This window comes from Enoplosus armatus, chromosome 13 (assembly GCF_043641665.1).
Source record: "Enoplosus armatus isolate fEnoArm2 chromosome 13, fEnoArm2.hap1, whole genome shotgun sequence".
NCBI lineage: Eukaryota > Metazoa > Chordata > Actinopteri > Centrarchiformes > Enoplosidae > Enoplosus > Enoplosus armatus.
Genome location: NC_092192.1, coordinates 9,497,036 through 9,523,085, shown reverse-complemented (window position 1 = coordinate 9,523,085; position 26,050 = coordinate 9,497,036). Strand labels below are relative to the sequence as shown.

Genomic DNA, 26,050 nt, shown 5'->3' with positions numbered 1-26,050 from the left:
GTCTTCGTTGATGAAGGCATATTCAGCTAAGGGCGGTCTAGATCCTGTCTATCCAGCCTATCCTGTCTTCATCTTACATAATATTTAATACTGTCATCAGTCATGTCCTTGGCTGCCTTTTTGACCAAAACTGAGTGAATAAATGTGTAGCCACGCGTGAAGACAAAGAGCAGGGCCTTTATTGAAGTGCACAGTGAAAGTGGCTAAAAAAACTGCCTGGCACAGGCCAAGGGAATATTTCTGTTCATATTAGCTGATGGGATTAAAGTGAGGTCAAAAAAAGTGTACAAAGGACAGAAACTCACATTAAACCTGTGAAAAGAGTATTATGTTTTATCATCAAATAGATTCATTTTGTCCCTTTAATATTATGAGGTGCTATTAATGAACAATGTGAGAGGTAATTTGATTATTAGTACTTTTTAATCTGTGCATGTGCCAAGAAAAACAAAACGCTGTTTGTTCCTGTTCTATTTTTATTTCTCATCCCCCTGAACTGAAACGTATCAAGTGCTTTTTTGGCGGAGACAGCCTCCGCCACTGAAAGTCAAACTCATTTTGACAAATCCTGACTGTGTGGGAGGTGCTGTGCTAGATATGCAGAAGCAGCAGGACTTTAAAATCAAAAAGAAGGGGAAAAATACTTTAAGACACTCCAGTGCTTATACCATAAAGCCCTGAGCACGTCATAGATGTGAAGTCAAACAGATGAAGATGTCACTCTGACAAGAGTAAAATCACAAAGCCACACCAAAAAAAATAACTCCTAAATAACTGTAGATGCTGGGAGATGATTCATTCATAAGTACGTGTACTTAAACTGTGTTTCTTTGTTGTGTAGTTATTGTGCAGTTGAAAGGAGTTCAGCCTTATTGTCGTACTTTACAACTTAGGAATTGGATGTAAAAAAAAACAGCAAAAAAAGCAGAGCTACGGGTGGCAAGAAGAGGACAAGTCACTATTTACTGAATGCTGGGGAGATGATGGGAAAATGCTTTTCAGAACCCAATCCATCTCTATTTTTGGCTCAGAACCATCTGAAGGCCGCTGGCCAAAATGGGCCCTCCTCAGAGCACTCAGTGGGGTACAAACTAAGTCTAGCAATTTGTTGAATCAGAAAAGATTGTTTTGAAAAACGGTTGCTCTTGAAAACAAAATGTATCGCTTTATGGGATTATTGTTGGTTACATTGCCATGAAATGTATAATTTGCCACGAAATGTACAATTTCAATCCATCACACAGCAGCCAGACCCACAAAGTATCAGGTCAATGAGCTTTTTTCTTCTTTCTTTCTCTCTCTCAAGATGTTTTCCAGTGAGTCGGCACCACGAGGCTGATTTGCCATCCAAACAGTCCCTGGGGATTTAATGAAATATCAGCCCTGCAATTTTTGTGAAAGCAGTTTACAATGTCAAAAAACAGACAGTTCAGTGAAAGGTAAGTCTGTCAGTTCTGCTTCTGTGTCTACGACTGATGCCTGCTGTTGACTGTTAGTCTAGACCATCTCATTTATTTATTTAGAAGAAAAATATTGCTTTTTCTAACAACCTCTTTCTCTGCTGTTATTTTATGTTACAGTATCTAAATTGTTTCCCTTCCAAGTTCTTTCCCTTGCTCCCTTGAGCCCCCTTTCTTCTTCACATCTTTATTTATATATGAGCAGGAGAGAACCAGCTGGTTCCCGGTTCGTCCGTGTGATTATCAAAAACGCCAAGTAAACCAATTCCATTAGCCATTTAGACAGGAAGGGTGACCGTGGGCATGTGGGATTAGACTTTCACACTCAAACACATACACATAATAACACACACATACACATATACCTCCAGTGGTCCAACACAAGACACAAGGTCATGGCATTTTTATGTTGGGACAGGATGAAAATAGAAAGAGGGCCATGAGCTGGACAGACTGAGGCACAATGAGTCAGTGGGCTGATAACACAGACAGACTGAATCAGTGGGCTGAAAGCAGAAGGCGGTTTGTGGGAGCGTGTGTGTGTGTGTGTGTGTGTGTGTGTGTGTGTGTGCGTGTGTGTGTGTTTCAAGGGGGAGAGAACAGAGAGGAAGTCAGAGGGATGATGTTCTCAGGTTTTTTGGGGGTTAGCTGCAGGTGGTGAACACCAGTCCTGCAGGTCCCTGTGGACATCCGCAAACTGTTCTTCAACCCCAAACACAGGCTCAAAATAACTCATGTCCCTTTTATCCCAATTAGTTTTATTCTCTCCCTCCCTTTCTGACACACACACACACAATACACACACAGTTGCTCTGCTGTCTTGCAAGTTTTATGTTCTTACTCATACCATCTGTTTTTACTCAATTTTGCTTAAGTACTGGAATGTGGAGGAAGGGAAAAATGGAATGTTCCTTTTCTTTGTAAAGATTTATTTTTCATCTTCTCTTCTTATACTATTATGTAGTACAGTTTTTACATTTGGGCTTGCAATCTATTGTAATTTATTATGGAAATGTGTGTTAAACGTATTCTGTTTACTGCTGAAGTAAGGCATCTCATCTGCATCTAACTGGCTTCTAATAACTGAGATACTGCAATGGCCAACAGTCTCACTACAACAGCCACAGCAATACACAATACAACAGCAAATGGGTGTCTAGCAATATCAGGTGAGGAGAGGAGAGGAGAAAGACTATGGTGTGATCTCTGAGATTTGGCAGCAATGGCTTTTACACAGGGGAACACTGTCCTCTTGTGGTAAACGTTTTGAGATGAGAGATTGTCGTGAACAAATAAGAATAGGTCTACTTGAATGAAACATGTTTAGCTAGGAGGACTCATCAGGATCAGTTCTGGACTATGGAAACACATGTTTTATGCGTGTGTCAAATTAAAATCAGACTAGATATAATTCAAGCACAAGCACTAACACAAACTACAAACATGGTGATCGTGACTTACAAACATTTTCAAAGCAGTCAAGGAACAAACAATCCTACACAAGAAAAGTTTCAACTGTTTTGTATTTCTTAAAGGAGGCTGATGATATTCTACATTTTTCATACATTCAACAAATCCCATTTAAAGACCAAAACCAACAATGTATCCTGAACAACTATTGTCTGTGTGCTATCGACCTCAATTGTTGGCCAAAAACTATTAAAAACACATAAATAAGCCACAATGTTGCACTGAGTGACCTGTTCTTTCATTATGATGAAAATGGGCACTGTAGTTTATTGTGAGTCTGCCTCACAAACACCATCCTGTTGCACAAAGTCTGAATTAATCCACTGCTGAAAGTAGTCGCTACCAAAAACCACTATATGCTCCTGTTTTAGTAGTGTCTCCTAAAACTACATTGCCCAGCTGTTTTAGGAAAGTATTGAGAGATGCATTGTTGGTTTTAATCTTTTTATGGAATTTGTTGACAATAGGAAAGAAAAACCAAATGAATAACACCAGCTATACTCTCAAAGATTTTAGGGATGCAAGACATTTGTTTTTCGGGGTTTCATTTTTACAATGTCTTAATACAGCTTCGTAATTCTTCCACTGCAGCAGCTGAGGATTGGACATTATCTTTGAAATGTCAGTTAGAATATTTGGGGTGGGATAATGAATGTTTTTTTAGGGATAGCATACAAGTATTGGGATAAAGTAGCAGAAAAGTTTCCAAAATGCTATTCAGATGCAGACAATATTCAGACAGAGATTAGCATGTACAGAGCAGGGGCTGAGGGGAAATTAAGAAGCAGGAAAGACTGAAAGACAGAAGCTCATGATTTGATGAGAAGTACTCACTGGTTAGTCTTGTGTCAGTCACCACAGAAGAAGATTGAACTGACCCGACCCTTGGTCATAGAAATGGAATGAATAGAAGGCGCGCTTACGTTTGTATATTGATAATTCATTCATTTAGAGCAGTGACTATCACTGCAATTAAATCGCTCATGAAGTCATTGTGTAACATGAACATTCATTTCATATGTGGACAGCACAGTAGCAAAGAAAAAAAGGAGCATATTCGTCGATTGCGAGAACTTCCTTTCTATACGTTCTTATTCTATGTTTACGAGCCTAATCCCGGAAGTCAGAAGTCGCCGCGTTTCACGTCACATTCCCCACAGCGCGAAAACTGTACTTTCACGTTTGAACCAAAAACAACACTTTGAGGTGAGTTGAATTGATAGCACGCATACGGGCTGAGATTACTGCAGTTAACGAAAAGCATTGTTTTTCTGCACGGAGGAGGAGTTTGTTGGACAGCGAGTCGCTAGCCTTAGCAACAACAGCGTAGCATATAGCCAAACTTACGTTGTTAGCTAGCCTGCTGAACCTAACTAGCTAGCGTTGAGTGTAATGTCACTCCTCCTTAACATCATGACAGTGCGTGTTACACACAACAAGCCCGTGTCTAAAACTTTAACGCTAGACGTAACATCATTCTTTAACTTACAGTGAAGTTCAGAAATATCGTCAGTAAGTTACTGTTTATTAAGACCAGTATTTGCGTAATTAAGTTTTTTTTTTATTAAAGTCAACTTACACTTGCATTTTCTTCTCATCTAGAAGGAATTAATGATCATCAAGATCGTTACATGGTTAGAAGTGATTTGGTGATACATAACTCATTAACTCAAACTGAACTAACTGTTGTGCTGAGTGGTCGACATAATTAATGAAGGTTTGTTAGCAGAAACATTACTGTAAAGGTAATGTGTTGAAGTCAATGTCTTGTGACACGTGAATAGACATTCAAGACAAGGCAAATTTTCAAGGCCTGTTTTCATCACTGCTGCTGATTTAAGTCACAGTTTGCTCTCTCGCTGTCTCTTTCTCTTTTTCAGAAAGCAAAAATGTCAAAGATAGACAAGATGAGCATCCTAGGGGTGAGGAGCTTTGGGATTGAAGACAAAGACAAACAAGTCATCTCTTTCTTCAATCCTCTGACTGTGCTGGTTGGACCCAACGGAGCAGGGAAAACGGTATGAGAACATGTTTTGAGGAGAGCAAAGGTTGACTGTGATGCATGACCTGTAGAGAATGAACAAGAAAGTTGACAGTATGCCTTTGACATTATACATATGCATTGGGATTAGGCTAGCTGGTCTGATGATTTGTTGTCTTTTTCTTTGTATTTTGCAAGTAGCCACAGCAAATGTTGGATAAAATATTTCAAAATGATAAGTGCAACTCTGATGTTTTAATTCTTGTCAATATGACAATGTGTTTCCAGACTATTATTGAGTGCCTTAAGTATGCAACATCAGGAGAACTTCCCCCTGGATCTAAAGGAGGTGCTTTTGTTCATGATCCAAAGGTGAGCTCCATCTCCTGTATCAGCGAGGTACCATAGCTGGCATTATAACTTTTTTTTTGAGCAATTTTCTTTATTACTCTCAATACTTTACTGCTAGTTATTGCTGTTGCAATTTCCACCAGTCCACAGTATTCTATTTACTGCTACTCTTTATTAGTTCAACAAGCTCATTTGAATGTTTGTATTGTCTTTACTATTTTAATCCTAACATAATAAAAGAAAACTTGAAAGCAGCAATGAGACTCCTGACTCCTCTATACCTGTGCTAAAAATCTTTATCAGTATGTGAGAAATTCATGTACTACAAATCCTGTCATGAGATTTATATTCATACTTTACCTCTGTATAAAAAGCTCATAATGCTTTTCTGTTTTTGTCTGTGCAACTATTAAATGAACCAGAGCATTTTTCCGATCAGATGAGGACTACTGAGGCTATCCTTGTTAAAGTAAATTCATGCTGTGTGAATTGCAGGACGCCCATGAGACGGACGTGCGAGCACAGATTCGACTCTTATTCACAGACGTCAACGGAGAGAAAGTGACTATCCAACGCTCCATGTCCTGCACTCAGAAGGCAAAGAACTACTCCTTCAAAAGCTTGGAGCAGGTCATTACCAGAATAAAGTAAGCCACAGTCTCAAGTTTGTTGAATGTTATGTTGAAAACATTTTTTTCTCTCTGAACTGATATTAATGTTACATGACCCCTTTCTTTACATGTGACCTCCATCATCATTCATCCAGAGACGGCGAGAGGGTGAGCTTGTCATCAAAGTGTGGTGAACTGGATCGGGAGATGATTTCCTCACTGGGTGTGTCGAAGCCTGTGCTTAATCATGTCATCTTTTGTCACCAAGAAGAGTCTAACTGGCCACTTAGCGAAGGCAAAGCGCTCAAAGACAAGTTTGACTCCATCTTCGCTGCAACCAAGTAAAGCCAACTCATTCCTACATGCTTGTCTAATTTTTTTATTTCTAAATCCTCACATTACCTGAAATTAATCCAAAGCAAACATGCACCGAAGTAAAAATATTAACCTGCATATGCCATGCTCTTTATTACAATGTCTTTGTGTTTCTCCCAGGTATATCAAAGCTCTGGAGACGATGCGTCAGCTGCGTCTCAAACAGAGTCACACAGTCAAAGAGTGTCAGGTGGAGCTGCGCTACCTGAAGCAGAACAAGGAGAAAGCCCTGCAGATTAGAGAGATTGTGGCCACCAAGGAGGCTCAGCTGATGGCCTCTAAAGACAACATCCAGCGTATAGAGAACCAGATCGATCCACTGGAGGTTGGTTGATGATGTATGTTTGTGTGTACTGCATGTTGATATACATGTTTAAAGACAAAGCCAAACGGACGATGGTTAAGGTGAGAGATTTTTCACATAGTTCAAGTTGTGTAAGCAGTATTTCTTTGTATGAAACAGGTTGAGGGATGCATTGAATCAATTGATCATTTATCTAATAATTTCACTGCTAACAGTGTTTGAGAGTAGACTGTCAATCCTGTCACTTGCTTTAATAACTGGTTGGAGGGGCACGTCTGACAAAAAGCAAGTTGTTTTGCACCTTTGTTCTCAGGAAGATTCTTACAACAATGCATATTAACATGTATTTCGAAAAAAAAAAATAGAGCTGTAACTAGGTCGTTTTCAGATTTTTTTTTGTTTGTTTATTTGTCATTATTGAATGTCAAATATAGAGAATAGAGAGAAAAGTTTGCATTTTACAGTTGTAATCATCAAATATATTGTATTTGACCAGTAAATTATAAATTTGTCAAGTCAGTCATCTCATCAATTAATCAAGTACAAGTTTCAGTACTAGATATTGTTATCACTCTGTAATTAGGTCAGCTGAAATCACATGATTTAATATAAACACAGTAAGCGCTGGAGGCTAACTGTGTGTTTATGGGTGTAGGCATGTCTGTATAACAGTAGTGCCCCTTATGTTATCAATTAACTTGTATAATCATTTTCAGAATCGAATGACAGATATTGACATGAAACTGGGGAAAGTGATGAAGCTGGACAACGACATCAAGGCTTTAGACAGCAGGAAGAAACAGATGGAGGAGGACAACAAGGAGCTGGAGGAAACAATGGAACAGGTAACCTAAAAATATGTAATATATACACGTAAACAAACATGAGTTATTTATTTTTATGATGGGCTTGAACAGGAATGAGAAACAAATAAATGACTGCGCACCCCCCCCCACAGATACCACTAATTGTGGAGGCAACACATTGGCTGAAATGTTTTGGGAAACCTGACAAGAGGCTTGAACGATAATTAAGGATGGATAAAAAAGAATGAGATAGAATATTAAATGCATGAACAAAGATGATGAGGTTAAAAAGAGGAAAACACAGCAGGTCTCCTCATTTGTCTCTCTGTCTGAGCGTTTATTTAGCTAAACACCTGCTTAATAATACCCCAGACTCAACTCTGTATGAAGTTTCATTAACCTAAATGGGAAACTAATAGAAAGACTGCAGATGGTGAATGAGGTTGTTGTAATTCTGTAATGACAAGCCAGTTCATCACTGGCCTGCATTGATATGAATGTCTTTTACGACTGCTGGACGCTCCTCTGCCTTACAGGAGCCAGGAATCTCTTCCTTCCATCTGTTTGGTGCTTCTCAGTTGTGTTTGTGACTGCGTCTGAAGAGTGTGTTTGAGAGTGAAAGCATCAGATGAATTGTTGGCGTGACAACACAACTTGGTTGAAAATTTAAGGTGCTTTGTGTGAAGAATAAACATTTAGTGTTTTTCAGAATTATGACCACAGTTTCTACTTGCTTTCTGTTGCAAAGTGGTTATAGTCATTTCTGTCTCCCCTGGACTTCAAAGTGATTGACTTGCACCATGAAGTAGTTGCAGTAATGCCTCACATTTAATGTAGTTAAGATGTAATGCTCTAACTGTATGCAGGCATTGTTACACCTAAAGTAGGTATAGACCTATTGGTGCATACGTTTTTGTCACGAAAGGGCGCAGTGGAGTCCAACCTCTGACCAGTTCAGAGCCACTCTAAGCCAGTGAACTGTGTATGTGGCAGGTGTTCCAGGGTTCAGACGAGCACCTGCAAGACATTTACCAGAACCACCAGAGGACGGTGAGGGAGAAGGAGCGGAGGCTGACAGACTACCAGAAGGAGCTGGAGAGAGCTGGTCGGGAGTGTCAGAGACTCAACAGAGTCAAGTCTGATCTCCTGGTAGAACAAGGTACACACACCTGCGCACATACCAATCTTTGTACCAGGGTAACTAATCAACTCTTTAAAATGTTGCCCAAAATAGCATTTTGCTTGCACGCCTTACACCCATATGTATAATTGAATATATTCTATTCTTGATAGCATACGTCCTTGAGTGCACTGGCAGAATATAGAATCAATCTTAGAAACAAGTTCTGGAAAGACTTGAAATACTTAATAAAAAAGGTTTTTATTAAGTAATAAAAGAGGTTTTTCCTTCAAGGAAAAAAAAAAGAAATTGTGATGGATAAAAGGAAGGATTGACAGACAGGTGGATCAAGGGGGATATTTCCTGAAGGCTAAATTTGCTGCTGTCCCCCACCTTTTCCCAGGCCGTCTACAGCTGGAGGCTGACCGTCACACCCAAAACATCAAGAACCGCGACACTCAGGTGAGACAGAAAAATCACGTTCGTTTGGAAGGGATGCACTTACATTTTTGACGACATCTATCCCTTGTTCTCATGGAGGTCAAATGCACTTTGACCTTTTGGCCATTGTAAGTCTCTCAGTTTTGCCAATGGTCCCTTAATTACTGTAACCATGTACAGTAACTATACTGAAGTCTAGATATTGTTACAGATATAAAGAAACAAAAACTGTTGGTTTGTAATATGTTGAATTACTTACAAAATGTAAAAAGAATGCCATTATTTTAATTCAGTGCATGGACTGTACCTAAAGATAAAAACAAAATACAATTTATTACAAAACATTTTGATTTTGTTTGATATAACTACTCACATTTCTCTTTCTCAGGTTCGCTCTTTGTCATCCTCTCTGGAGATGGAAGGTTACGACCGACCGCCCTTCACCACTCTTCAGCTCGAGAGCTTTCATCGTCACGTCACACAGAGACTGGAGCAGGAAAAAGAGACAGTCAGTCAGGTTATGGTAAGAAATGCTCTGTTGTGTATGATGATGATATATGATGTGGCCTTTATCAGTGACAGGACTGATTCAGTCTGACTTTATTTTTGAAAGTCAGATAGAATCAATTAAATGTAATTTGTTTTTTTAAACAAAATGTTGATAGTCAGAGCTTTAAAATGTACACATTTAATATACTAGAATGTCTCTCCAGATCACGAATAAATGTGCTATTCTTGACTGTAATCCCTGATCCCTTATTATTCTGTCCACTCAGGCGGACCTGCAGGAGAAGGAGCAGCAGAAGCAGCAGTCCATTGATGAAATGAGGGATAAGAAGACTGGCCTGGAGAGAACCGTGGAGTTGAAGAGAGACCTGCAGGGAAAGAAGCAGCAAGAACTGAGGAATGTCAGGGCAGAGCTGGAGAGGCTGGAAGGTTCATCTAGCCGACTGCAAGAACTGGAGAATGAACTGGCTAAAGTGGTGAGTATACACACAGGTGGGAGGTGTGTCTAACTGCGTGTTTGCTTGTCTGTTGTTTTGTTTAAGTTTATTGTTTTCTTCAAGTCACTCTCCCTCCTGTTCTTTTCATTTGGAAATGTTTGTAAAATACTGTAAAAAGGATCAGCTATATGGATGTGTACATAAATGTCAGCTTTTTTATGCATTTCTTTCTCTGAGCATTAAAGAAAGATTCTTGTTTTTTTTCCTTTGTTAATTTTTTACAGGAAGTATTTCTCTTGCAAGATACTTTTAAACCACTGGATTCATTGTAAAATAGAAGTGAAACATACATATCCGTAAGTGCCATGTGTTCTGATCGCACTACTTGTGTGGTTTCCTCTTCAGGAGCGTGAGCTGCAGAGCGCAGTTCAGAACTCCAACGTGGAGGAGCTGAAGGCCGAGGTTGTGGGGCTCCAGAGAGAAAAGGCTGAACTTGACCGCACACAGAGACAGCTCGACAAAGAGATGGAGATGCTCAACACACACACCACAGCACGCACCCAGATGGACATGCTGAAAAGAGACAAGGTAATGTGTAAACTAGGTTCACTGGAAGGCAACTGGGGTTTAACATTCTCCCCCTTCTGTTGTCAGGCTTGAGCCTCTCGCGCTAAACACAGATTACTATACTACACTATTTTTTCCTCTCTCTAAGTAAGACTGAGTGACCTTTGATGGTGGTAATTTAACCCTGGGTGCTCATCTCCTCTCTGCTTTTCCTCTTCCCGTCTTCGTCTTTCCTGCTCCTGTCGTCTTTCCTTTCTCTGTTGGCTCCCCTCATCTTTCCTCTTTCGTTCCTCCAGACAGAGAAGGAGGAGCAGGTACGTAAGATCAAGTCTCGTCACAGCGAGGATCTGGTGTCATTGCTGGGTCACTTTCCCAACAAGAGAGAGCTGGAGGACTGGATCTATGCCAAGTCTAAGGAAATCAACAGTACCAGGGACAAACTTGCCAAACTCAAGTTAGTAAGATTTATTTACATTAAAGCTCACACATGATAAAAGAAAGGCACTGACCAGTATTATGTCATGATTTTCATTATTTTCAGTAAGGACCTGGCATCAAGTGAGCAGAATAAAAGCCACATTGCTGCTGAGGTACGGAAGAAGGAGCAGCAGTTAGCCAGCGACGAAGAGAAGTTCTTCAATGTGTGTGGCAGTCAGGATCTGGAGCAGGACTTGAGCAAACTGCAAGAAGATCTGGAGAAGGTTTCCAAACAAAGAGGTGAATGCTCCGAAATAGAAATTAGAAGGAGCTTCTTGTCATAGACACTAATGGTAGTCTAAACCTGGAGAAGACCTTCAAACAGAGAGGTAAGATGACATTTGAAGTGTAACAAAAAAAAGCCAGCCAGGTAAGGTCAGGCACCCCTAGATGCATCACTAGATGATTGGATGAGTCCCAGATAAATCCAGAATCTGCACATTGTTGCTGTTTTGATTTGAATGGGTCAGTTTTTACCCTCCAATGCACCTAACCTCATCATGGATGAATATAATGTATAAATGAGCATCTTTCTCTGAAATCATTACCTAAATGCTACCACGTGTACTATATTGACCACTATTTTATTATTATATTGTATATTATTTTAACTTTGTAATGGCCTTCTGTTGTAGTTAGTGTCATTATTGGTAGCGTTGATCTCTATGCTTGGAGTAAAACAACCAAGGAGCGGACACAGGTCAAGTAGCAGTCATGTCTGTGCTCATTTTAACCTCCATAGTAAAGTCATGAATTTGTTCTCTCTTCTTCCACCTGTGTTTTTATAGCCATGCTAGCTGGAGCCACAGCAGTGTACACCCAGTTCATCAGCCAGCTGACAGAGGAGAGAGAGCCCTGCTGCCCTGTGTGCCAGCGGACGTTCCCCTCAGATTCTGATCTGCAGGAAGTTATCAGTGACATGCAGTCCAAACTACGCCTGGTGCCAGACAAGCTGAAAAACACAGAGCAGGACCTGAAGAGGAAGGAGAGGAAGAAGGATGACATGATGGCTCTCAGACCTGTCAGGTATGGAGAACGCTGGCTGTGGAAAGACAGGTTATGTAAAAGTGTACTGGACTGTTGGGAAATATCAAAAAATTAGATATACTTTCAATTTTTATCTATGACTGCAGGATTTTCGTCCCAACTTTTAGTATGGTCATTCACTCTTGCACTCGTACTTAAAGGACTCAGACCAAATTATAAATAGGTATCAGGTTGGCACGACCGCAAGGAAGCAGTGGCATTATTTGAAGCACAAGATAAATCCAGCACACTCTTGTGTTTTCAGAATCAGAATCAGGGTTTATTGCCAAGTTGGTTTTCACATATGAGGAATTTGCTTTGGTATTTTGGTGCATAACAAAAAAGAAACAAGTATTCAAGAAATATGAATATAAAATAGAGAAAATTGAGAATAAAAATATGAAAAAAATATTATAAAGTACAACATATTTGTTTTTAGAAACAGATATGTCCATAAACACATCTTAAATCAGCTTGAGCATCATCTTTATTAGTGGTTGTCATTCCTCATGAAAGAGTCTTGCTACAGGGTACATGAATTACACATGATCAAGACAATTTAAAAAACTAAAATTGTCCAAAAAATCCCTGATGTATTCATCCAGTCGTAACACACAACAGACTGTAGACTTGCTTGTCACTCTAAAAATAGATATTCAGTTCTGTGTTCATTCAAGCAGTATGGCATGTAGAGAAAGCAGGATGAGTTCTCACCAGCCCACAGGGGCTGTGTACCACAAGATTGTTATACTGAGTTTGATTTATGAAAATAAAGATAAATGACCACGAAAAATAACACAAAGGACAAATATAGAATTTATAGAACCTTTTTTAAAAACTAAAGCTGTGTTTGTCATCTAAATAAGTCTGCTACTGCTGTTTGGACTTTATTTTCATAGTTTTCTGTAACGTTTGATAATCTAAATAGAGTATTTGTGTATTTGGTGATTTTTCTTTTAACATCATTCACAAAAGTCTTCTTCTTTTTCTCATTTGTTTGTTGAAGAGAATAGAGTGCATGTTTTATGAGATGTTCCCCACTAGATGGAGCTATAATCTCATATGATTGAGATTTTATTTCTGGTTCTCTCCACTGACTTTTCATGCCCTGAGCAGAACCCCACAGTTGAGAGTGTAATGACCCAGCAGCCACTCCCCTTACCTTTTTAAAGAAGAACTTTAAAACTTTCAACAACTGTGATGATATTCAGATAAATTGAATATATTGAACTTGTAGAGGAAAGCTCATTCAGAAGTAACAAATATATGAAGTACAAAGCATAAATATGTATTTAATTGATAGACCTCCCCAGAAATGCCTGCAACCAAAACATATTTTTGGGCTATGGTGGAGCTTGTGGTTCAGAGGTATGAGACATGTAATTTAATTTTCACAAAAACCCAAGATTCACTTGGTTTTTCCAGAGTTTGTCTTCAGTCTGTCATCAGCAAGTAGAAGGACGTTTTTTTTTTTCTGAGATTATTTTGTCAAACTGCCATTTCTAAGTATGAACCTTAAATAGTTAAAGAATTGCATTTACCATTTTTGAAATAATAAACAAAATCAAGGAGGGACATTACTGCAATATTCTTATAAAATCCACTGACTGTGAGTGTGGATAGGAGGCCTTCTTGTTGTTCTGCTTGAGTTGGGTTGAATAGGGCTGATCACCATGTACTCATTTAGTGTAGACGTATCCAAACAGATTTAACTTTTATTGATTTTCTTTTGCACACTTAGAGGTAATTGATTCGGCATTCTCTTAGCCTTTTACCTTTTTATTTTTCCAGATAAAAGATAGAAATGAAAAGTGATTTAGGTGTACCCTCAGGACATCAAATCCAGATAATCCTTCAAATTATTAATTATCTGGGTGAGTTGAAACATCCACAGGAGACCTCAGAGTAAACAGTTCCCTAAAGAACTGCAGCGTGTCAAAGAAGAGAGAACATTGGATGATAGTATCTAAGTAAATATACACCAACATACATCTTTATTTTCCGCTCAAAGTGTAATTCTATTCTCTTTCATGCCTCCCAGGCAGTCCATCGTGCAGTTTCAGGAAAAGGAGTTGCCTGAGTTGAGAAACCGCCTGCAGACTGTGAACAGGGAAATCGAGAGGCTGAAGGGCGATGTGGAGGAGCAGGAGACTCTGCTTGGTACCCTGATGTCAGAGGAAGAAACGGCCAAGGCCTGCCTGCAGGACATATCTCTCATGGACAGATACTTGGTACCAACCTCCTGTCTGTCTCTCTTTTTTGACCACCTCTGTCTCTTTCCATCCTGTACACTGACCAGTTCCTGACTGTGCCTTTCCTATGTCTTTCACTCTTTTATCTTTCCATCCAGTACATCCCCTCTTCCTCCAGATGGAACCTATCAGACTCAGTCTCTCTAATTTCCTGATGTCAAAGTTTACTGTCACCTTACTGTATTTTTCTTTCTTTCCAGATGGACCTTAAAGAGGTGGAGAGGAAAATAGCTCAGCATGCAGCCAAACTCCAGGGAGTAGACCTGACCAGAACCATTCAGCAAGTCAGTCAGGAGAAACAAGAAACTCAGCACAAGCTGGACACCAGTAAGATGACTGCATACACACACTTGGAGGGAAATTCCATTTTCCTACAGTCTGGGTCTTATGTTGTAGTTTTGCAACCACAGTTATTTTACTCATCTTTAATTGCTGAGATGTGGGGCCTCTTTAGTCCACTTAAAGTAGGTAGTTTGTTACACATAACCATCTGAGAAGTCGTCCTTTGAAACAGTTTGGAAAAGGGCAAGCACCTTCAAAAATACTTGGCAGGTGATTGGATGAACCATCTGTCTATCACAGGCTAACTTCAACCAATCAGATCAATGAACCATATGACGTATTAGGAGAGCCAGTCAGGAGAAGAGTGAAAATGTCTTCTCCTTGATGAATTGTTGGTTTCCATTTAAATTAATATATATATATATATATATATATATATATATATTTTTTTTTTTTTTTTATCCCACTTGCATCATTGTCCACAAAATAACACACAATAAAACCTTACGCCAAAATACGTAACAAAAATAAATCTAAGCTCAGGTTACTTACTTACTAGCACTCAGAGCTATCAGTGGTCTTCATTTTCTATCAGCGGATGGAAACTTTGTGCATGTGATGTGTGAACGCTGAACGGACACAGAGCAGTGCTGTCCTTGTTTTTGGCTGTAGCTACAAAGTTGTACATATCACACTCAGTTGCAAGTTTGTTAGGTACATCTAGCTAAAACTAATGCAGTCTTATAATACAACAGTCCTGCAATAAATCCCACCTTCATGAAGGTTGAATCAACACCTCTCTAAAACAGTTTCAACAACAACTGAACGTTAAAACCTTCATTATTAGCATTAGACTGCATTTGTTTTAACTAAGTGTACCTAATAAACCGCCAACTGAGGTTTTTTTTTCTTGCTTCAAAAATAGGCTGAATATCCCAACGATGTGGATGAGCAAGACTTTATGCAACTTAAAGACAAACCACACAGACCATTTTGTAGACAATAGGTTCAGAATTTGATGAATTGTGTTTTTACCTTCCAAGCCACCATCACTGTTTTTTGGCCATTCAGGTGCTTCCATCATTAAAGCCACAATTAATCTAACAACCTATGGTGTGCTTTGGAAAACATCTACAGTAAAGGTCACTTGTTGGTCCCCAGCTGTTCACATCAGGAGTCAGATGGAAAAATGGAGTTGAAGCAGTTTTAAGATTCTTTGTTTTTTCTCTTTGCCTGTTTGTAACATTTTGTGTCCTCACAGCATCCAGCAAGATGGAATTGAAACGTAAGCTGATCCAGGACCAGCAGGATCAGATTCAGATTCTGAAAAGTGCTGTGAATGAGACGAGAGCAGAGAAACTCCAGCTGAGCAGTGATATGCAGAAACAGCAGCAGCTGGAGGAGCAGTGTGTCGAGTTCACCACTGAAATCCAGGCCTTAACCAGGGACATCAGGGTACATTTTATTGTTTTTCTTTATGTAAGCTTCTTCTTGTATGATGCTGATGTAGAGGCACTTGTGAATTACTGTAGCTCTGTGCACAGCCTGCATTAATTCACTTATACCTTTGTTAGTCTTACTGTCATGTACACAGTAAAAATAATCTTGTGGTGTGTACTTTTGACATTACCTTTAATTCATTGGTTTCTGTTTGACATATTATTGTTTGCTTAATTTCTTTTTTTCTAGGTGTTTGGTAAGAAAAGAAAGTCTGCGTTCTATAAATATGCCAAGTTGTCTCTTTTCCTCTCACTTCGTGTCCAACCAGGAAGCGAAGGAACAGCTGTCCCCTTTGTCTGCTGCTCTGGAGAAGCTGCAACAGGAGAAGCAGGAGCTGGTGGAGCGCAAGAGGCAGAGGCAGGAAGAGGGGCAGGAGAAGGTGGACACTATCTCACTTTTGTCTCTTTCACTGTTCTCTTTCTCTGTACTGAAAACTCAAATTCACAAATTCATCAACAAACTGTTGTTTCACTCACATGGGACTTGACAAGGTAGATTATATCCTCCTTTCCTTGTGATCTCTTTTGGTGTTACTACCTCGACTTGTTCTTGTTCTTGATTGTTGTGCTTCCTGTTCTTCTGTGTTTCTTTTCTCTTACATTTAGCTACTGGTGATATTTAATAGTGAAACGTTAATATTCAACAGTGAGTCAGCATTATATTAACAAGCCTAGACAGTTGTAAAAACACTTACTGCTGTGGCTCCACACGTAACAACTAATATAATGTAAACCAAGTCACAAATTAGGCAACACAAGAATCTTTAAACTTCTTCTGCTACATATGATTCATCTTAATCTAGTCACTATTCTAACACTTTGTCACTGACAGATCAATTCCATCAAAGAGAGAGTGAAGACGATCACCACCTTGGAAAGAGACATCACCAAGTACGTTGATAACGGCAAAGACAAATACAAAGAGGTAACATCTTCGCAATATCATCATCCCTGTTTCTGTTTCCTCCATTGGTCATTCTGTGATGGACATTACATTACAATATTATTCAATGATTGAACAACTTTATTGACATCGTCTGTTGTTACAGCAAAAAGAGTCTGAGCTTCAAGAGACCAACACTCAGCTCCATGAGGCTGAGAAATGTAAAGAGAAGATCAACAAGGAGATGGGAAACATCCGCCAGGACATAGACACTCAAAAGGTACAGCCACCCGGGTCTTTCTGTCTCTTTTCTCCTACTTTTTAAAGAAAGTTGTAAGTTCAATCCACCATTGTACTGGTTGGGGCCAATAAAGCCTTAGTTATTTACTTTAACTGTCGAAGTTGCATCCTGTTTTTCATCTATTTAGCAATTTAGCAGTGACACATTTGTCTGTATGTTCCTTAACTGTAAAACGCAGAGGAGAGTCAGGGTTTCTGGCACAACTTCACCTACTTACAAGTTACACGGAGCAGTCTCAAAGAGTCAAAACTCCAGCAAAACTTGAAGCATTAAAACCAGCTTTATTGACGTTTTGGTTTGTGGCCTTCATCAGTGTTGACCCTGAATGCCTGCCCAGCTCGTAACTCGCATCACATCACAGTATCACATGCAAGTTGTGCACTGAGGGAACCTGTAGGGATACGGCCCTGTAGTTGCAAAACACATTTTTAACTTATTTATATTTCTTAGGTCCAGGAGCGCTGGTTGCAGGACAACCTGACCTTGAGGAAGCGTGTTGAGGAGTTGAAGGAGGTTGTGACTAAACGCGAGGCACTTATGAAAGACATGGGCAACATGCAAGTTTTGCAGCTACGCCAGTAAGAGCACTACACAGTTATCGATTATCTGTAATAAAAAAAGGATAATAACTTATAAAAGGGAACCAAGCTGCACATAAGACGTCTGCGTTGTCACACTTGAATGTGTAAAGGTGAGAGGTTAGCCACAATGTTTTCACCTCACCGCTTTCTGTGGTTGTCCAGAGAACGACGTGAAGCAGAACGCCAGTTGGAAGACTTGAAGAAGAACCGCAGTATTGCACTGGGTCGTCAAAAAGGCTTCGAGGAGGAGATACTGCATCACAGGTGAGATGTGCAGGTCTATCGTTGGGTTTACGCAGACCAGAGCTTAACCGAATTCAGCTGAGATGTTCATTATACCAATCTACTATCTTAGGCTGACCTATGTCAGTGCACCTTTAGTGCTGAGAAGAGAAATGATTCCTCGTTAACATTTTCATCACTTGATGATTGAGCAACAGAAACACAGGTAGTTGTTTCACTGGTTTGTGTCCAGTCCTTTGGCTACTTCAGAATTCATCACTATTGATGAACCCTGCTTTATATTATCATATGATTTTTTTCATGAATTGAACTTGCTCATTGAATTGACTGCTTGCAGAAAAGAGCTGCGAGAAGATCAGTACGACAAAGCTGATGAGCGATACAAAAACAAGATGATCACAATGAGGACCACAGAACTGGTCATTAAAGACCTGGATCTCTACTACAAGGCCCTTGATCAGTAAGTGTTGCCCTAACATGTACACACACACACACACACACACTCTTATAGTACGTACAAACCACAAAAGTATTTGTCAATCTAATTCAAGGTTCAGGTTTTCAGGGATTGCAATGGAGCATAGGTAGTAATGTAAGTAGTCTTATCTATCTTTGTTTTTGTTTTTTTAATGTGAATTATAACCCGCAATTTTGTTTTCTGAACTAACAAACACAAATACATTAATTTAATTAATCAATTGATTAATTTCTCCCAGTATTTTGATGATATGAGAATGCCAGCTGACAGTTCACATTAATATCACAATAATATCTTATAGATGGTTATCGTGATATTGTTCCTACAAATATAAATAAACACACTGTGGAGGTACATTATTACAATGTCTCAATACCATAAATTAACACAGAAATTGGCAGCACCATGGTGGGAATGTTTAGAAGAACCAAGAACAACAGTCAGAAAATAGAGAAGCAAAGACAAAGAAAGCATTATCAAATATTCGTCTACCTAGTAAGATTTAGTTTCAGCTTTAGTACATCCCTTTTCTAACCTTCTTTAGTAGTTCACCCCTTTATGAGACATCTGTCTGTTGGCTTCATTATCAGGCCCCAGTTGAAACTGTGACATCAGTTCTCTCAAAGCCCCTAATGCTACCGTCTGGAGGAGTTACAAGAGAACTGACATCACAGCTGACATTTATCAGCTGAAAGATTCCACCGTTAAACGTTTGACTACTACTAATTACTAATCAGGGCGGCATGGTGGTGCAGTGGTCAACACTGTCGCCTCACAGCAAGACGGTTCTGAGTTTGAACCTGCCAAGCTGGGGCCTTTCTGTGTGGCGTTTGGATGTTCTTTTTGCGTGTTAAACTTGTTTTAAACGCATGCATCATATCATCGTTTTAAGCTTATCACCTTAAAGCTCTGAATCTTGACCTCCAGTATCTGGTGATATAGATATATAGATATCACTAGTTAGATATCAAAACGACTTAGAGCAGTTTGTTAGAAAACTAGTAACTTTAATTTAACTTCATTGTTTAAAAAAAAAAGGATACAATCGTGTCATGTTCAATACTGCGTAGACCACAAACACCACGCCTGGAGCTTAATTTATAGAAAACAATTGCAATTTTAATTGCAATAGAAATTGGATAATTCGATATTTTTGAATGATTCAGCCCTACTACATTTCATGACAACTTCAATGCCTACTGAGTTTGATTGCCTACTTTTGAGTGCTCCTCTGAACCGAAGTTCATGTGTACAAGAAGTTTGTTTTGGTCCTTTGTGTCAGTGCAGCTAAATAAAGAAATATGAGAACAGAATAAGAATATGATGAAGATTAGGTAAAATGTAGTTCAAAATACTGCTCTACATAAGCAGTGTGCAAAGATACCAGCAGTGCTGAGAGATGAATGCAGCACAATCAGTGGTCTGGATGTGTATTTGCACTCTGTACACACAAACATTGGTTTGTGTTCAGGCTGCTTTTGCATAAACACAAACCAATGCATACATTTAAATCTAGATGGTACAGATACAGCTATTCTAGTATCCTAGGCAGAGTTGGTAAAATATATACTATATAAGAACAGCTGGTTGTAACGTTGGTGAAAGATGAGAAGTGATCATTCTGTTTCGTTTAAATTCTTAAGCTCCAACGAGCTCCCAGGCCACGATCAAAAGCAAACTCATTTACAGCAAACTCATTTACAGCAAACAAAGCAAACCAGTGACGACATTTGTGGCAAGGAAATTACATGTTACAATAGTTGAGTTTCCTTTGTGTAGGTGGACAAAGTCTATGCCGTAAGACACGTCAGTAGTCATGAACTTGCTCTATCCTTTTTCATCAGAATGCACTAGAAAGTGTTAATATGTGGTAAGGTCAATATGCGGTGCAGTGTGTAGCTGTAGTGTTTTTCTTCTTAGCATTTCTCTGTATGTATAACCCTACCCTCAATGTCACGTATATCCAGTATATATATTTTAATGCATTTTAGAGCTGAAACGATTAGACGATGAATCGATTAGTCAATCGAGAGAAAATTAATCTGCAACTGCAATTTGATTATCAATAATCGATTAATAGTTTTAGTCATTTTTTAAGTGAAAACGTCAAATATTTGCTTGCTTCTCCAATGTGCTGCTGCTTTCCTTTGTCATTGTTCACTGTAATCTGAACATCTTTGGGTTTTGGACTGTTGGTCAGATAAAACATGACATTTTAATCCTGGGAAATCAGAATTTTTCACTATTTACTGACATTTCTAAACAATTGACTCATTGAGAAAATAATCAGATTAATCGATAAAGAAAATCATTTTTGTTGCCGCCTTAATGCATTTAGTTATTATTAATCTGAATATCAAAAGTAAAATATTTTCTACAATCACATTGAATATACAATTAAAGGTACATTTTTAAGACAGAATCAGCAATAGATTCTATGACATACAACTGATACCCAAAATGAAATGTAGAGTGTGAAAATGTACTTCATTTACCTGCAGAAATGTTTCAAGAAAATAAATACACCACAATGCTATGCAACTCTAACAAGCAGGAAACACAAAGTATCAGGTTTGTTTCCTAGAAATATGACAGCAATCCTATGATTGGCATCACTGGAGTGTGGCATCAGGTTTGCATTTGCAGGGTTGATTTTTGTGATAAAAATGTGCGAATAGTAGAAAATTATCAGCAGGGTAGCAAAGCAAGACCATGCACATCTTAAAATGTTGAGGAACTATACAGAAGGAGTTTTAGTTTCAAAACAGTTTGATTGAAAATAAAGCTAATAATAACTTATAAGGTCATGAGACAGTGCTCAAGGCCTTTGGCCATTATGCTTTTTCAGTGGCTTTTGTTACGAAAAATCCATTCTTTCCATTGAATCATCACGGAGAAAATTGAAATCTAATCAAAATCGATATGTATAGTCTTGTTGGCGAACCATTTTTATTGTTTATGGATATATATATGGATAAGTCTGACCGAGACACTAACTGAGGATGAAAAGTGAGCCTCACTAAGGAAGTGTGAGCTCACCGTCTCAGATAGCATCTGACAAGAGAGCAGAAGCATCATTTACCCATATATGTGGGTTATTTCAGGCATTAGTGTCAGCACTGTTATCAAGATTGAAAGCAGGCCTTAGCAGCCAGGAGACCATACATCCAGGTCATAGTTTCAGTCTGAATACACAGAAAATGGTTTTATGGTGAGATGATTTGATTTGGGAGTGGAATATGAAACTGTCACTCACTTTGCAACACATCGTTGAGTGTGCATAATTGGTCCAAACCCTGAAGACAATGCTGTGACTGTGAAGTACCTCTAATCTCTGTTTCATTGTCAAATGTAAAATGACTTTGCTTCAAAACGTATTCTGTGAGTGTGTATCTGTTGTTGTTGTTGTTGTTGCATTTTGTCATTGTTTACTTATAGTTGTCAGTGCATTCATCTCCATTGGCATTTTCAAAATATCAGTGTAAATCAGTCTCAAGTAGACTGTGTATGTTGAATAAATGGCAGTTGTAATTGGGCAAATAAAGACCAAATAAAACTACAAAATCATCATTGCTGTTGTATAACATTATGTTAGAGCTATATGTTACAGCTGTCTTAGAATTGCTGTTAAACCCCTAACTTCCATGATTTCCCTGTGAATAAGATACAGTGGGTCATATGCATGATTAAGGACTGCTCTTCTCCGTCTGTTCTTTTTTTAAATTTCTTTCTTCATGGTTCGTCTATTTATCCACCATATATGGGCTTCGGAAGAAATGCTGTTGATAATACTGTTATCACTCCAGTCTTTTCAAACCGCATTAGAGTTTCTCGTCAATTCGCTAGATTGTAGACAAAATGCTTCTTGGTATGCCGGAAAGCAACATCCAGTTGGCTGCCCCCCTATCTTTTATATCAACATATCTCTGTCGTGTATCAATATTAAATGATTTAGTAAATAAAAAATTACTGTTGCTATCATTTTGTAACCAAGTCTTCAGAAAATAGCTTATTGTTGGAAGTCAGTCAGGCCACATGAAGGTGTGCAACAGCAAACGTGTTTTGCCTCAACCATAAACCTTCATGATTGTTATCCATTTGTGTCAGTTTGAGTTCAAGTAACTTCCCTTTATGCACGCATGCTAGTGTGCACACAGGTGTGGTGTGCATTATGTTCACCTTTGAACCAGCCGAGTTTACTCTACAATATGCTCGAGTCCAGCACGGGGTCATGCCTCTGTGCTCCCCTTTTCATCGGGATACCCAGCAGAAATACTGGTTACGTTTATCATTGCACATCTTTCCCTCTATTGCACCAGGACACAAGTGACACCGAATTGTATTTTGTACACCTTCAGATCTATTCAAAGCAGATGTGTTCATTGTGAACTGCAGGAAAAGTAATGGCAGATATACAGTAAAAATATTTTATACTATTGCCTTGCTTTTGGGAAGGTAAACATAGTATCTAGTCCACTATTGGGTTTGTACCTTTGTTTTCTTTTTATTTTCCTCAGAACCATCATGAAATTCCACAGCATGAAGATGGATGAGATCAACAAGATCATCAGAGACTTATGGCGCAGCACCTACAGGGGTCAAGGTGCATCTTACTATTTTGTTTTCACCATTAAAAATCTATTATTTGTATGTGCCTAGTTCTCCCTCTCTGTGTTTCATCATTCCCTCTTGCCCCCTCTCCAGATATTGAGTACGTGGAGATCAGGTCTGATGTGGACGAAAACTCTTCTGCTGGAGTGAGGCGGAGGGTTTACAACTACAGAGTAGTTATGGTGAAAGGAGACACAGCTCTGGATATGAGAGGACGCTGCAGTGCCGGTCAGAAGGTATAGAAAAGTATTTTCTGTATATATCACATAAAGCTCTTGCATGTCATAAAAAAAAAAATATATATATATATATTCCAGTGAAACGTGATGTAAACAAGCTGTCACGGGGTATTTATGTGTATTTAGGTGTTGGCATCCCTGATCATCCGTCTAGCTCTGGCAGAGACCTTCTGTCTAAACTGTGGGATCCTGGCCCTGGATGAGCCCACCACCAACCTGGACCGAGACAACATTGAGTCTCTGGCGCACGCCCTCGTAGAGTCAGTACACACACAGACACACACACACACACAATGTTTTTACCTTTAAACTCAGAGGACCCTCACTGACATGATGCATTACCCCTAACCTGACAGTCATATCCACATGTCATAACCCCAACTCTTACCGGAAAACCTAAAACTAACTGCAGCCTTAAAACCAAGTCTTAATCTCCAAACAGACCACTGAAGATGTGAGGATCGACCTAAATGTTCTCAACGCATCAAAAATAGTTCTCAAACTCAGTAAGGTCCTCACAAGGATAGAATTGCAAACATACACATACAATGCAACATGCTGGCTCTGATTCATACGCCTCTTCACACGTCTCCAGCCTTGCTTTAGATTTATGGCTGTTATTGATAAAATCTCCACACCAACACAATTCTGCACACATCCCTTTAACATTGATGTGTCTAATGTGGTTTTGATTTTTATTATTTTATTTGCTTGCTGTATGTTTTGTCTCATGTATTCTTTTTAATTGTAAATTGTATTGGGAATAGGCTGCATGGTGATTGTGCACTTTAAATAGGGTTAGGGTTAGGGTTGATTGATTTGACTGGCAGACAGTGCACAGTGCTGCAGCAAAACTCATTTTTTGTCAGAGCTTCCTGCAGCAGCCCTCACTGTCTCATTGAAATGAATAAGGAGCCTGAGGTTTTTGAGTGCTGTTGTCAGTCTGCACCAGCCCTTAATACTTTATGGCAATTAGTAGGTGATGTTAACTAGTAGATGCAAAACTACTTAACTGGTAGTTGAAAAGTGCAAATATATAATAAGAAGACAAAAGAAATGAAAGATTAATTACAAACTGTTATGTTACCAGACATGCAGATTTCCCCACTGAGGAATTAATAAAGGATTATCTTATTTTATGCTAACACTAAACATATAGACTGTATTCCCAGAATTATTAGTGAATGTACTACCACTTGCATTACTCGGCAAAGTCAGTCTAATTTGACTTATGACTGTGTAAACTATATGAATTTGATGTACTTCTCTATCTCCTCATGCACGCTCTCACCAGAATCATTAAGAGTCGCTCTCGCCAGCGTAACTTCCAGCTGCTGATCATCACTCACGACGAGGACTTTGTGGAGCTGCTTGGGCGGTCCAGCTACATCGAGCACTTCTACCGCATCCGTAAGAACCAGGACCAGAACTCTGAGATCACAAAGTGCAGCATCACCTCCCTCTCATCCTATCTCCACTGAGCAGACAATGACTCCTTAAACTCCTTTGGAAATACACAGAAATCCTTGTTCTTCTTGCTTTCATTGAGTGGCTTTCATTTTGGCAAAGTCAATGTTCAGTTGATTTAGTTTAGAAACAGTAATAATACAATATTTCTGGGTTTTTTGAAGCATGATGAAAATCCACTTTCAAGTCACTCTTTCTATGAACTGGTTGGAAGGTTCACTGATCTGCACAATACCTAACCTACTCAAACCAAAGAGACTGTCAAATATCCATAATGCAATATGTAACATTTTTGATCTGCAACACAGCCTTATTTTATCATCTCAACACAAAGGGCAATCACTGCCCTGACTTTCTCTCCATCCAGCTGCAAAGGCATTTCCAGAAGCTTTTTGGAAGCATACTGTGTTGATAATGCTCCTTTTGTAAAGTCACTGCGTTCAATAACCTAAACTTGCACTCCTGCATTCCACCAGTCTGTGAAGTGAAGTTGCTAAATGTACCCTGTGATTGGTCTCTTGTTTAAACGTTCTAAATCTAAAACATTTAAAGACAAACTGACAATAACTAACACTAGTCACTAGCTTCCATGCTATGGATCAGTACTTTTTTTACATTGTCATTTTGAGACTGGTATTTGTAGTCTTTACAAAGTGTCCAGTAGCCATGTGGTGTCCAGCAGTGGCAACAGAAGGATCTGTTCTGCTTAAAAATTCAGTGCAATATTGCAGTTTGAAGTTATATTTCCATGTTGCCTCTTTGTGAGCTCATGACGTTCTGTCATTAAACATTTTGTGAAGGACATTGGCTGTTATTTATGACTGTCTCTTTTCACTGGACAAAGTGATTGCTTGTTAAAAAGTTTTGGAAACGGACCCTTTAGATTTAGTTCAGATCAGATTCAAAATATCTCAGTTTTTTTGTGAAGTTGCTCATCAACCACAGCCTAATCAAACAAATCTCATCTGTCACACATACTGCAGACTCATTGCATTCTTTTTTTTTTTTTTTTTTTGGTAATGAGGGGAAAAACGTGGCAAAGGCGTGGGCAAAACAAGTATAAATTTTGTGTTCTCACTGAAGACCTCAGAACAAGCTGCAAGCTGACAATTGAGTTATCAATTCAAGGGCTTCTTGAAATAGCTTCTTCTAGAGGTCGACAGCCAACGAGCTAATATCATGAAGATGACGATGCTTCTGCTGATATCCACTGTGGCGATGCTGATCAGTTCAAATGCTGCCAGTCCTACTCGTCACAAGCCAAAACATAACCTAAGCCGT

The 26,050-nt window shown here is 39.1% G+C and overlaps 1 protein-coding gene across 1 annotated transcript; it reads left to right on the top strand.

The window, feature by feature from the left end:
* The first annotated feature begins 4,098 nt into the window (after positions 1–4,098).
* Positions 4,099–25,573, top strand: rad50 (RAD50 homolog, double strand break repair protein). Its single transcript, XM_070917172.1, has 28 exons — positions 4,099–4,136; positions 4,811–4,948; positions 5,200–5,283; positions 5,758–5,909; positions 6,029–6,214; positions 6,369–6,573; positions 7,269–7,397; positions 8,352–8,517; positions 8,882–8,940; positions 9,308–9,442; positions 9,696–9,902; positions 10,269–10,451; positions 10,727–10,884; positions 10,972–11,147; positions 11,696–11,933; positions 13,975–14,164; positions 14,386–14,512; positions 15,729–15,922; positions 16,236–16,346; positions 16,799–16,891; positions 17,016–17,129; positions 17,601–17,728; positions 17,894–17,995; positions 18,312–18,434; positions 22,970–23,055; positions 23,157–23,299; positions 23,429–23,562; positions 24,597–25,573. The coding sequence occupies exons 2-28, from the start codon at positions 4,820–4,822 to the stop codon at positions 24,781–24,783; spliced, it is 3,939 nt and encodes a 1,312-aa protein (XP_070773273.1). The 5' UTR covers positions 4,099–4,136; positions 4,811–4,819; the 3' UTR covers positions 24,784–25,573.
* The last annotated feature ends 477 nt before the right edge of the window (positions 25,574–26,050 follow it).